This window comes from Engraulis encrasicolus, chromosome 2 (assembly GCF_034702125.1).
Source record: "Engraulis encrasicolus isolate BLACKSEA-1 chromosome 2, IST_EnEncr_1.0, whole genome shotgun sequence".
Lineage (NCBI taxonomy): Eukaryota > Metazoa > Chordata > Actinopteri > Clupeiformes > Engraulidae > Engraulis > Engraulis encrasicolus.
Genome location: NC_085858.1, coordinates 21,731,063 through 21,743,562, shown reverse-complemented (window position 1 = coordinate 21,743,562; position 12,500 = coordinate 21,731,063). Strand labels below are relative to the sequence as shown.

At 44.0% G+C, this 12,500-nt stretch overlaps 1 protein-coding gene across 2 annotated transcripts; it reads left to right on the top strand.

Moving 5' to 3' along the window:
* The first annotated feature begins 600 nt into the window (after nucleotides 1–600).
* si:dkeyp-69e1.8 (uncharacterized protein LOC100001340 homolog) lies at nucleotides 601–10,724 on the top strand. Of its 2 annotated transcripts, none has more exons than XM_063214141.1 (4): nucleotides 601–1,872; nucleotides 3,672–3,804; nucleotides 6,254–6,447; nucleotides 7,772–10,724. In XM_063214141.1, the coding sequence occupies exons 2-4, from the start codon at nucleotides 3,684–3,686 to the stop codon at nucleotides 8,777–8,779; spliced, it is 1,323 nt and encodes a 440-aa protein (XP_063070211.1). In that variant the 5' UTR covers nucleotides 601–1,872; nucleotides 3,672–3,683; the 3' UTR covers nucleotides 8,780–10,724. The 2 variants fall into 2 exon arrangements, with proteins under 2 accessions (XP_063070211.1, XP_063070203.1); XM_063214133.1 differs by having other exon boundaries at nucleotides 3,669–3,804.
* The last annotated feature ends 1,776 nt before the right edge of the window (nucleotides 10,725–12,500 follow it).

Sequence of the window (12,500 nt, the reverse complement as noted above, 5' to 3'; positions counted from 1 at the left end):
GGAGTAGACAGTAATACTAGCCAAGAACGCAGTAACTCCTGCAGTAACTCCATTTTGTGGCAGTAATACCAGCCAAGAAATCAGTAACTCTGTTTTTTGTGGCAAAAAGACACATACTGTAAATGCTGTTTTTTCGTTTTTTTGTGTGTGCATTTAATTTCTATCCTAAAAAAGTATTACTGTACCAGGAAGTGTCACCACCACTTTACCGACAACACAGTTGTCGCGCCATATAGGAAACTTTGAAGCCTTTTTTCTGCGTTCTTGTTTTGTAGGGCAGTATTGTTCCCCCTTTGCTTTAATATCACCATGTTTTCTAGATGATTTCAATGTCATTTTAATGTAACTCCATTTATATAGCTTAAAGGGACACTGTGCAGGAGATGGTCAAGAAAGGTACTGCAACTATGCTGCTCATTGAAACTGGACTGCCTATTGCCGAATTTGATCTTTACATGAAAGTTTACTAAGTAATAAACAAATATTTTCTAGTATGGTCCAAGTACAGTCCTTTTTGCAGCTAAAAATGACTACTTTTGGAAATTCAAAATGGCGGACCATGGACCAGATCCCCCTGTTCATGTATGAAAAGTGCAATTTTTCCAGTCATAATGAATACTTAGAATTTGATGCTGGTGGTAAGTATTCATAAAAAAGGTAACATTAGTGAATGGGCAGCATGAATTCTGGAAATAAACAACTAAAAATCTCACACAGTGTCCCTTTAACATCTGAAACAAATATAGTACCCCTTTCTGGTATTCTGACAAATCACACCCTCATTACAAGTGTATCAGGTGTATGCCATGAAGTGCAACTATGATTTTATATATCAGCCATTTGTTTGTTGAAAAGGGTTTTTAAAAAAAAATCTCAGCAGATGATGTCTTGCATACTACCTATATGCTCTAGGAATGGTGCTGCTGAAGTGTTTTATTTTTATTTTTTTATTTTACCTTTGTTTAACCAGGGAAGCAAATCACATTGAGATAAATATCTCTTTTGACAAGACAGTTGTGAATGCACATAGTTCACAGTTCCACAGCATGGGCGGTCAAAAAGGGGGCTAAGTTGCACCAGGCCCAGGTAGAGGGGGGCCCAGAATTGGTTCCCCATTACAGTACGTTGTATATTCACGGGGGGTCCCTTTCAAATGACTTTGTCCTGGGCCCGGCCAGCAAAGCTGTCAGCGACCCTGCATGTAGTAGTCAGCATGTCTGCACTGTTGATGTACAGCACACAGCCTGCTCTAGTCAGACATCTCCCCTGGTAGCATAGCAGCCCAGCACCAGCTTACCCCAGCTGTCCACAGCCTCATCACCGCCTGAAATACACAGCGGAGGCCCACACCCCAAATTCCTCCATCCCCTCTTAAAAAAACAAAAAACGAGAGGGAAGAGGAGCAGCAACAGACCAGAGAGAAGGTAATAGGTTAATAAATGCTTGCTGTTTGGCTGCCTGGCTGGCTGACTCCCTCAGCCCGTGTGTTAGGGAGTGTCATCAAAGAGCGAGTTGAAAGAGGAAATGGGGTCTGCTGCGTATACAGCAGCTGCCTGCAGTGAGTGACTGTGTGTGTGTGTGTGTGTTTGGAATGAGCTGAGCTCACCGTTTTAACATCCCTGAGAGGTTTTCATAGGCGTCCCTTAGAGGCCAGCCAAAGACACGGTGCTGTGTCCGTATACAGTCAGGCATCAGAGGAAGGGAGGAACCCCAGGCCAGCTCAGCTGCTGCTCCCTGCCATGGCAGACGCCTGAGACACGAGACGAGAGACGAGAGGAGACCAGAAGAGGAAGTGAAGTGAAGCAGAGGAGGCAGGCAGCAGCACACTCTGTAACAAGAGGCTGTTTCACCACAGCAGGCCCTTTGCAAAAGGTAATCGTTTTAAAACATGATGTGAAGACTGACATGGATTGCCTCTACAGGTTTTTTGTTGTTGTTCCTCTAATGTTCTTGCCTCTGTTTACTTCACTGTTGCTGTACTTAGAAGCACAGCCGTTGGTGTTAATACGTTAGGCTACAATAGAGTTGTGCGCATATCTGGTGGGTGTGTCATGTCATCGGGGTGGACAGAATGTCAGCGGTGTAAATGTCATGATGTGTTTGCTACTGTGAAAAAGCCATAATAGGAACTGAATTTACATTATGTGTCGTAGTCATGAGGAATGCCTGGGGAGAAAAACATTCCTATGTGATGACTCATGAGAATGGTCTCTCTCTCTCTCTCTCTGTCTCTCTTTCTGTCTCTCTTTCTGTCTCTCTCTCTGTCTCTCTTTCTGTCTCTCTCTCTCATAACCAAAAGGTGAACCGTAGGTACTGCAAGCTGTTAACAACACTTGCTCCCTCAGCCTTGCATAGCCAGCCTTATGGAGAAACATGTACTGTATACTGCAGGCTGTCATGTCCTGCTCTGCCAGTCTTGTATAGCCTTAAGAGGAAACGGTAGGCGATAGGTTATTGGCGTCGTAAACAACACTGAGTTATCAAAAGCAGAGCAGAACAGTCTGCTGAACAGAGTCCACCTGTCAGAACAGGAGCAGGTGAGAAAGTCAGGTAGCTCATCTGCAAACTCTTGACTTCAAACACTGTGGCCATCAGGGACAGATTGCTGCACGAGACTACCGGGCCCAGGCCCAGGGGCCCAAGAGTCAAGGGGGGCCCTGAAGCCCAAGCCTCTATATTTCCTATTCTCATACTGCGTCAAAATTGCACTTTCAACTACTGAATGTTCACATTTTCTCGTGGGACATCCCCCCAAAACTCCAACAACATAGAGTCTCACATCTGGCCTGTAACCCTGAATCAGCAACACCTATGGAACGGGGCCTTTCTTCTTGTCTGTCCCAGGGGCCAATTGAGTCATAATCCATCCCTGGTGGCCATCCTTCTCAACCTTCAGGAACTTTCTGATGACTCTTCTTTTCCGAGAGGCTTTTTTCACAACAAAACTAACTCCACTCACTAAAACCGTCCCACAACCACCTGGCTGTACTAGCATTGTTTGTACTTGCTTACTTAGTATTATCTTCAAACATTTGTATCTCATCTCTTCTTTTTCATCTCTGTGAATATGGGTTGATGCAGGAGCTTGTTAGTGACAGTGATAGTTACATTTACAATGCCACTTGTACTGTACAAATGGTAACACTTTAGAATATCATTCTGCTAAAAAGCTTTATTGGCGCTTAATTACCGGTAAATATCTCTATGAGCTAATTGTTAACAAAACATTTAAAGCGTTTGTAAATGGGTAAGAACCAACCTACATTTTCACAGTGAAATGTGCTCCTGCTGGACCTGTCAGACACTTCTATATCCAGTGGCTTTATCTTTTTGCTCTTTGGAGGACAATTTTCCAGGACTGCTGCAGCTGTAATGTGTCTTAAGTTAAAATAGTATTTCTTACTCATTTACAAACATTTGTATTTGTTTGGTTGATTATTAGTTAATTATTTACAAAGTGGTTCTAAAGCTTTTTAGCGACTGTTATTCTAAAGTGTCACTGTACAATATTACACTATATCTGTAGGCCTACAGTACACCTCTGTCATTATATTCACCATTTCAGTTTATCCATCTCTTCCCACAACAACCCTGACTAGTGATAGGTAAGCAACAAACATACGTACGTGTGCTTAATGTATTCTATGACGTCTTGAATATCTTTTCAGCAGGAGTTCATCACAATGGAATTTGACGCGGTAAGAGAAGAGGGAAGCAGAAGACAAAACTGGTATGAGGAGGAGGGAGAGAAGGATGAGGCAGTGGATACAAGAGGAGGAGAGGAAGAAGAAACACAGTGTGGAGGTAAGGAGAGCTTCAGTCCGATAGTACTGTTGAAATATTACAGGGTTCTAGATGAATCTTAGAGGAAAGACTGTTCTGATGAAGGCTTAGAGTCAAAACGTCAGCAACCAGAGTTGTGTAAAGTTGAAGTAGAAGTACTCTTATGGATGTAATCACAACACTAGTAGTGTGATATTACATAGCTGAAACCATGTAATATCATACCACTAGTGTTGTAATTACATCTAAAAGAGTACTTCTACCTCTTTTTTATACAACTCCAAAAGCATGCCAAAGAGTACAGTAGTGATACCGCAAAGCAGCCATGTTGCTCTCTTCTTCTGCCGTCTGAAAACAGCGGCCTGAATGCCCGGAGAAGGTTGGCCCAGCCACAGACGAACCCATGGTTTGTCATGTGTGTTGATTAAGAACCACAAAGTGGATAATATCTTTAGTTAATCTATTTGGGACCTAGCTTATGCTCATCGGTACACTGCCTGTGATGGTACATTGAATTTGGTGTTCAAATCAGTCAGGCCAACTGCCTATTTATTCCTGGTCTGGAAAAACAGAGTCAATGGGGAAAAAAACACGTTACACATACTGTACATCATCGGAAACAGCTTGGTGCAACAGACTATTCACACAATTTCCGATTTCCTGACCTGGAAAAGTTCTGAACATTAATATACAGTACTGTACTACACTTTTTTGTTAACTTTGTTGTTTGGTTGTTTGTTGCATATAAAGGTGAAACAGATTGTCACTCTTTTGTGGATGACAGTGGGCACAATCCACTATCCAAACTACCGTCCTCTATATATATACCTTCTGGTTCCCGCTTTAAATGCCCATTAGCTAGGACAAATAGATATAAAAAAACATTTTTACCCTCTGCTATTCAGCTGCTAAATTCCACTAGGAAGCATAGATAGCCATGAGTTGTATGTTTAGCTATTTTAAGCCCTACTCTGTAGATCTTTCTCTTAGATTACACATTTATCTTAACCCCTCCACCTTTTTATGCGTTTTAAACGGTTATTTATGTCTGTTAAATGTTTTATGTGGGTGCGTGTGTGTGTGCGGGTGTGAGAGGTGTACCACCACTGCAAAACAATTGCCCATACTGGGACAAATAAAGGCTACTACTACTACTACTATTGTGCTTATGGCCTCACGATTCACTGATGCTCCACCTTCGTGAAGAAAACAATACAGTTTTCATGCTGTCAGCCTAGGCACAACTTTTGGGGACTTTTCCCCATTCAACATCTTGATTTAAAATGAGGAAATAACCTTTGATTTGCGATTTGTGAGATGTTGAATTAAACTTTTATCGTCAATGACGCCTTGTGACATCATCACGAGGCCACAAGCACACGGGAAGACGGGAGTTTGGGTAATAAAATGCGCCCATTGTTGTTGCAGGGGTGCCTGCAATTGAGAGTCTGACATAGGCCGGCTAGTCCACTTGAAAATAAAAGAATGGGAGATGGTAATTATTAATTAAGCCCAATCTGAAGAATAAAGTAGGCCTACATAATTGTTGTACTTGCAAATTGTGAAAATTTAATGAAGTTCTATCAAATATTATGGGAACGTTATATAAAGGTAATTAAGTGTAAATGTTGCTCTAAATTAAGCACCACTTCACTCAAATCAGCTTGCTAATTCTTCCATCAAAGCAGGGAGTGACATTCTGCTCTGATGCTAGTGCACACATTTAATAGCATTGTGCTCCAGTAGATGGCAGCATTGTTCAGCGATTACACATGGCACAAAGCAATGCAGCAAGCTTCTATTTGGATAAAGTGTAGCTTTTTCCCACTGTTTCATGTCTTATCAATATGCAAAAATAAGGCATGCACATCATCCATACAAAAAGAAATGTTGGTCATAATAATGTGTAAGAATTGCATTGGTTAATAAATGTAATAATAAAAAGTCTGCAACTTGTAAGGTTTTTTGTATAGGTGAAAATAAATATGTCTTCCGAGTATTGAGGATGCAGTGTAATAATTAAATACAAAATATAAACATTATTTAAGCGCAGTAGTTAAATTAATTAACCTCTTGCTATAGGCACTTTTTAAAAATGTTTTGTATGCAATAATGCCACATCTGAAACTTTCCCCTGAGATAAACAACTTTGTTTCAATGTTTAAGGAAATGTCTAAAAGTGAACCTAACTTAAATATCCATACATTTTGTAATATTTCTCCAAGATAATCAATTATAATCATTCATTTCATTTCACTGGGGTAACCATCCACAAGCAGTACACACACTCAACACTATTTCCACTGCCCCACTCCGCCTTCCCCAACTGTTGTGACTTCTCTGCGCTACAACATTCAGATGTCAGCTACTAATGGAGTCAGGTTAATGTTCTACTCCTGCATGTTTGTACCTTATAGAAACTCTTCATCCATCTCCTCCTCCTCTTCCTCCTCCTCTTCCTCTTCTTCAGCCTCCAGTTCCCTGTCCCCTACCCCGGCTGCTGTGCGTGAGCTGAGGCTGGTGCTACTGGGTCGGAGCGGCTCAGGGAAGAGCGCCGCGGGGAACTGCATCCTGGGACGAGAGGCGTTCAGGGTTAAGACTTCTGGGGCAGCAGATGGAACATGCGAATGTCAAAGCAGAACCGCCACTGTTGCTGGGAGAAAGGTAGGATGCTTCTTTAAATTCACTAAGGGTACCTTGGAAGAAAGGTAGGGTGCTTCTTTAAATTCACTGTAGGTACCTTGAAAGAAAGGTAGGGTGCTTCTTTAAATTCACTAGCTACCTTGGAAGAAAGGTAGGGTGCTTCTTTAAATTCACTAGCTACCTTGGAAGAAAGGTTGGGTGCTTTCGCAATTGAAATACCTTGAAATTAACGTAGGATGCATCCTTATTTGCGTGCATACTATGAAATGAAAGGTAGGATCCTTTTTAGCTGAGGAGCCACCTGAGGTTGGATGGTAGGGTGCTTCCCCTGCTGACATTGAAGGAAAGGTTTAAGTCCATTTACTCAGTTAACTGTTTTGGGTCATCGTGAGAATTCCTTGCAGGCACATGATTGTTAGTGGCTATCCACACTGCCCAGTGGTCCAGCATAGTGCTCACTGAAGTGCTAGTCTCTCATGGAAATACAGGAAAGTTAATGATGGAGAAACAATGGAGTTATGATTTGTTCTGAGTCATTTGTTATAAATATACTGTTGATATGATATGCAACCTGCAAAGGGCTGTGCTCTTTAAAAAGTAAAATTCAGCATCCTACTTGCTCAACCAGTCTAAAATTCAAACTGTCAGTAAATTCAACAGTTGCATTACAATTAAATTCCACTCAGTTCAGTTGAATTCTACAAAGTCAGAATGTGAAATAATTTGTACTTAAAAATAAGTGTAATTGAATTTGACAAATCAGTGATTAAGTCCTCATTGGACTTGACACCCTGCACTCTAAAATACTAAAATCACTATAAATATATGTTGGATAGAATAAAATAATTATCACTGGCATAGTGTTGCATGATTACATGGGCTTGACATTAACAACGCCATGACATGAGTAAACATTTGTACTGTTAAGTTGAAGCGGAAATAGTTACATAGTTTTATGGTTAAGTTGAAGCTTAAATTTCTAGATTGATTCTATGCCGCACATTTTACAGTGATGTGTGTTTAAACCGTGCCCTAAATTTACCATAGTCACAGAACCCTGTAATGTTGTTCAGAAGGAATCGTGAAAAGTGACTTTTAGTTACCACTCATCAGAAGAGATTGTACTATGTGCCATGACCTTGAAGGACGTGCCACCTCCGTAAATGTGCGAAAAGAAGTGAAAAGGTGACTTTTCTAAAGACAGCTGGGATCCATGGATTTAAGGTGGAATTCTAGAAACACATTCTAGTTCTAGAACACATTCTATTAAAGAATGCTCAAACACAGGTGGCACACATGCAACACACACATACCTCCTCCTCTCATCTCCCTAACCTCTTTGCAGATAACACTGGTGGACACTCCAGACTGGTTCTGCTCGGAGAGCTCCACAGAGGACGTTCAGGATCAGATCAGCTCCTGCCAGGCCCTGGTGGCCCCTGGGCCCCACGCCTTCCTGCTCTGCGTCCCCGTGGACCAGCCGGTCTCCGTGGAACTCCAGGGCCTGGAGGCGCTGGAGATGGTGTTCGGCCGCGGGGCCGTGCAGAGGCACACCCTGGTGCTCTTCACCCACGCCGACCGCCTGCCTGCGGGAGTCACCTTTGAAGAGTATGTGACCGACGGAGAGGAGCAACGGGACCTGCTGAAGCTGGTGGGGAGCTGCTGGGACCACTACCACATCCTGGAGAGAGGGAGCCATGGAGATGGAGATGGAGACGGAGGAGAGGGGGAGCGAGAGAGAAAGGAGAAGAGGAGCGTGGAGCAGCTTGTGGAGAAGGTGGAGCAGGTGGTGCGGGAGAGCGGGGCGGAGTACCACGCCTGGCAGGCCACACAGGAGCAACAGGAGACGCGGAGCAAAGGGCTGCGGAGAGACCGCGAAGAGGAGCCGGAGCCAGAGCAGGAGCCAGAGCAGGAGACCACCACCTCCACCAGACGGCCCAACTCACTCACCCTCTCCTCCCCGATACAGCCACCCGAGCGGGGCCAAGAGCTCCAGGACGACCCCACACCAACTCCAACGCCAACACCAGTAACACCCCCGACGCCACCACCCGAATCGGAATCGACTGAGGTGGCGCGCCATGATGACATCACAGCAGGCCACGAGGGCGAGGACGCTATCGAACCCGCTCCTGCGCCCGCGGGGCCTCCAAAGTCCTTCCTGCGGGGCCTGTGGGACACGGTGACGGGGTGGATCCGCAGCGTGCCCGGGCTGGTGAGGGGCAGTGCCCTGCTGGGGGCCCTGGTGGGGTTCTTCGTGGGGGGGCCGGTGGGGAGCATGCTGGGGGTGACGGTGGGCTCGGTGGCCACGGAGGTGGGAAGGAGGAAGCGCATCAAGAACAAGACACAGTGATGAACCTGCTAACACACACAGCACACACAGCACACACAGCACACACAGCACACACACGCACACGCACACGAAGATGGTAGGAGCAACTATGTGAAGACCTAGTGACGCTGGCTACACACACACACACACACACACACACACACACACACACACACACACACACACACACACACACACACACACACACACACACACACACACACACACACACACACACACACACACACAGCAGTGACACTAAGGTGGGTATGAGGAAGTGTATGAAGAAAACCCAGTGAATCTGGTTACACACACACACACACGCACACACACACATGCACACACACACGCACGCACACACACACACACCAAAGCAGTAACGCTAAGTAGAAGGATGCACGTACGTATGGAAGCTAAAATGCATTGCTGCACTGAGACCAAATGCTTTGCTGTAGGGCACACAGCTATGTTGAGCAAAAGAAAACACACCATCGTCTGGCTAGCAGAGGCCTCTGTTTCTCTGGGCACTCACACACAGCGGGTTTGACGATGCTATTGGTTGATTTATCACAGTGGAGGACCTAAGTGTTTTAATTGTATCAATCAGTCAGCTTTTAATCACTAACACAATAACAGTCTCCTTAAGCAATTTAAAAAACAGCTCTGTTTTTATGGTAGGCAAATTAATATGTTGAAATATAGACAAATATGGACCATTAAATTTGATGTATAAATCATGTCTAACTATTAACTTGTTGATGCATACAGTTTAACTTCAATTGGGTAACATGTAAAGAAAAGAAAAGACCAATTGTGTGTCACAAAAGCAATTTGCTGCAATGAATTGCACTGGGTTAAGATAAGGACTCAGTAATGCATGCAATTACAATTAGAAATTGCAGATTAAATCTGTAAATATTCTGCATAAAATCTGTTACTTAAAAACTGTTTGAGACTCTTGCACTATTACTGAGTCACTTTATGTTGCATTGCTTTTATTTTATTTGTATTTTTTGCGATGTCTAATCCTAGTTCAATATCTTCATTACATGGGTCACCATCCACATGGTGTGACAATGTGACATGAGACAGGACAGAATGAGTGCCAACTCAAACTATGTGAACAAAAAAAGTGCATCGCTGTATTTGAATTATATTGCATTACATTGCTGTAATGAGAGCAGGTTTCAAATAGTTAATTAAGTTCACTCTTCGTGCATTGATTTCATGGTTGTTTTAAAAGATTGATCATTGTTACTGTGTATTTGGACGTGACTCCTCTGTTTTAATTGAAACCAACTTTCTGCTGCTTCAAAAGCCCACATAACATCAAATCAACTCACTGTGTCTCCTATAGCCTATAGGAGAGCTTAACTACTGACTTAAAAGTTTTTCACTTTACTGCACACTCAGACAGAGAGCAAAAACATACTACATTACATCCTACATTTCACTAACAAATACACTGATACGTATTTGGTAATGGAATATCACAGAGCTTTAATACTATAACCATTCTTGTGCACTTTTTTTTCCATTTCCTTTATTTGACACTTTTGGTTACGTGAGTTGTCAACTGTCTGGTATGTCTGCTGGAAAGTTAAGTGTAAGAGACTTGATAACCAATACAGTTATTGTAAAAACATGATGTTGTGAATCCCTAAATCTCTGGAGCACGTAGCCACACTTGGCAAATAATCTCATAATGACGGTGATCTATGACTGACAGGCGGAGAGGTTGGATGGAACAGCTCTCCGCACTCCCTCCCTCCACTTCCCAAATCCACCACATCAGTGTTTTCAAAACTTTTTTTGCCTTGCGTACCCCCTAAGCCTTTTTGAGATACCGCAAGTATAGTGACTATGCTCCGTACATTTATTATTATGTTTTTGCACGTACTCCCTACAGTGTGCTCACGTAACCCTAGTGGTACATATGTACCCCTGGTTGGGAATCACTGCACTAAACTACCCCCCTACCCCCAACACACACACACATACACACACGCACGCACGCACGCACGCACACACACACACACGCACACACACACACACACACACACACGCACACACACACACACACACGCACACACACACACGCACACACTCTCCCATCCCCACGCAACAGAGACCGGAGTCGAACCCTACCCCCAACACACACACACACACACACACACACACACACACACACACACACACACACGCACGCACGCACGCACGCACGCACACACACACACACGCACACACTCGCCCACCCCCACGCAACAGAGACCGGAGTCGAACCTCACACGTCCTGCTCAGGGAAGCCCCATGCAGCGTGGGAGGCTGAGCAGAGAGATAGAAAGTATGCGGCCAGTGGACACATAGACAGATAGATAGAGATGTATAAGGCTGCGAAGGCTTCGCCGTCATCCTAAAGAGATCCCCCTCTCCCTCCCTCCCTCCCTCCCCTCCCTGTCACTCTCTCTCTCTCTTTTTCTGTTCTGCAAAGGGGCAGGTTATGGTTTTGACATTGGAGTAAATGATAGTCTGCTAGAACCATCAGTCAAAAGCTCTGTATTTCTCGCCGTCAGTGCCGTACGAGGAAGCGAGTTCCCTGTGTGGGTGGTCCTAGAGCGAGAGAGAGAGAGAGAGAGAGAGAGAGAGAGAGAGAGAGAGAGAGAGAGAGAGAGAGAGAGTCCAAGAGGATCAGCCTTTCTTGTTTCTACAGTGGTGATATAGAATAGAACAGATAGTTGTGTGTGTGTGTGTGTGTGTGTGTGTGTGTGTGTGTGTGTGTGTGTGTGTGTGTGTGTGTGTGTGTGTGTGTGTGTGTGTGTGTGTGTGTGTGTGTGTGTGTGTGTGTGCATGTGTGTGAGAGAGAGCTTGTGTGTGTGTGTGTGTGTGTGTGTGGGTTGGTGTGTATGAAAGAGAGAAGAACTGCAGTGAGAGTGAAAGAGAGGAGGAGGAGAGGAGAGGAGAGGGAATACGCACAGGGACTCCCATCTGTCCTCCAGATGTGCAGCGGCCTCCTACGTTACTAGAACAGAGGGAGGAAAAAAAAACGAAAGTCCCAAAAGTGCAAAATAGAAAATTGGCACTAAACATTTTTTATTGTTGAGGATTATCGGCGCAATTACAAAATGGAGTTTAAGACTGATGCAGCCTATCTAGTGTGTGTCTTGTCCGTATAGCCCTTTAAATGGTGTCTGTTGAGACACTGTGTGGTGAAGAATGGATGTAGTATTCAGCACACAGCGCTCTCGCTCTCTGAAGATACTGTGTATAAAAAGGGAACACCTGTCCAAATATTAGTCTGTCCTATTGGACATGCTGTAGGGAGAGGAGAGAGAGAGCGAAGGAGAGAAAGAGGGAGGGATGACGGAGTGAGGGAGTGAACCTAAAAGACAGAGAGGAGAGGGATGAAAAGTGAGTGGAAAATTAAAAGGAAGAAAATGCTAAGAAAAAAAAATGCATAATCTTAAAAGAAAGCAAATGGTTGCATGACTGAAATCATCCAACGGGCCAAGTTGTATCACGGCCACCAAATTGAAAGTTTTCTTGATCAGTTCACCATAAACTAGTTCAGACCAATTGAAAAATAGCCTACATACATTCAATAGGCCCTAGCTTTGCTTTTTTGGTGTGTAGTTCGCAAAAGGACCAAAATCACATCACTCGAGCGCAACCAACCCATCTCCTTACCGGCAGTCATTCTTGTTTCCTCCTCAGTAACTGACAGCCTTGGTCTACAATTTCAGAT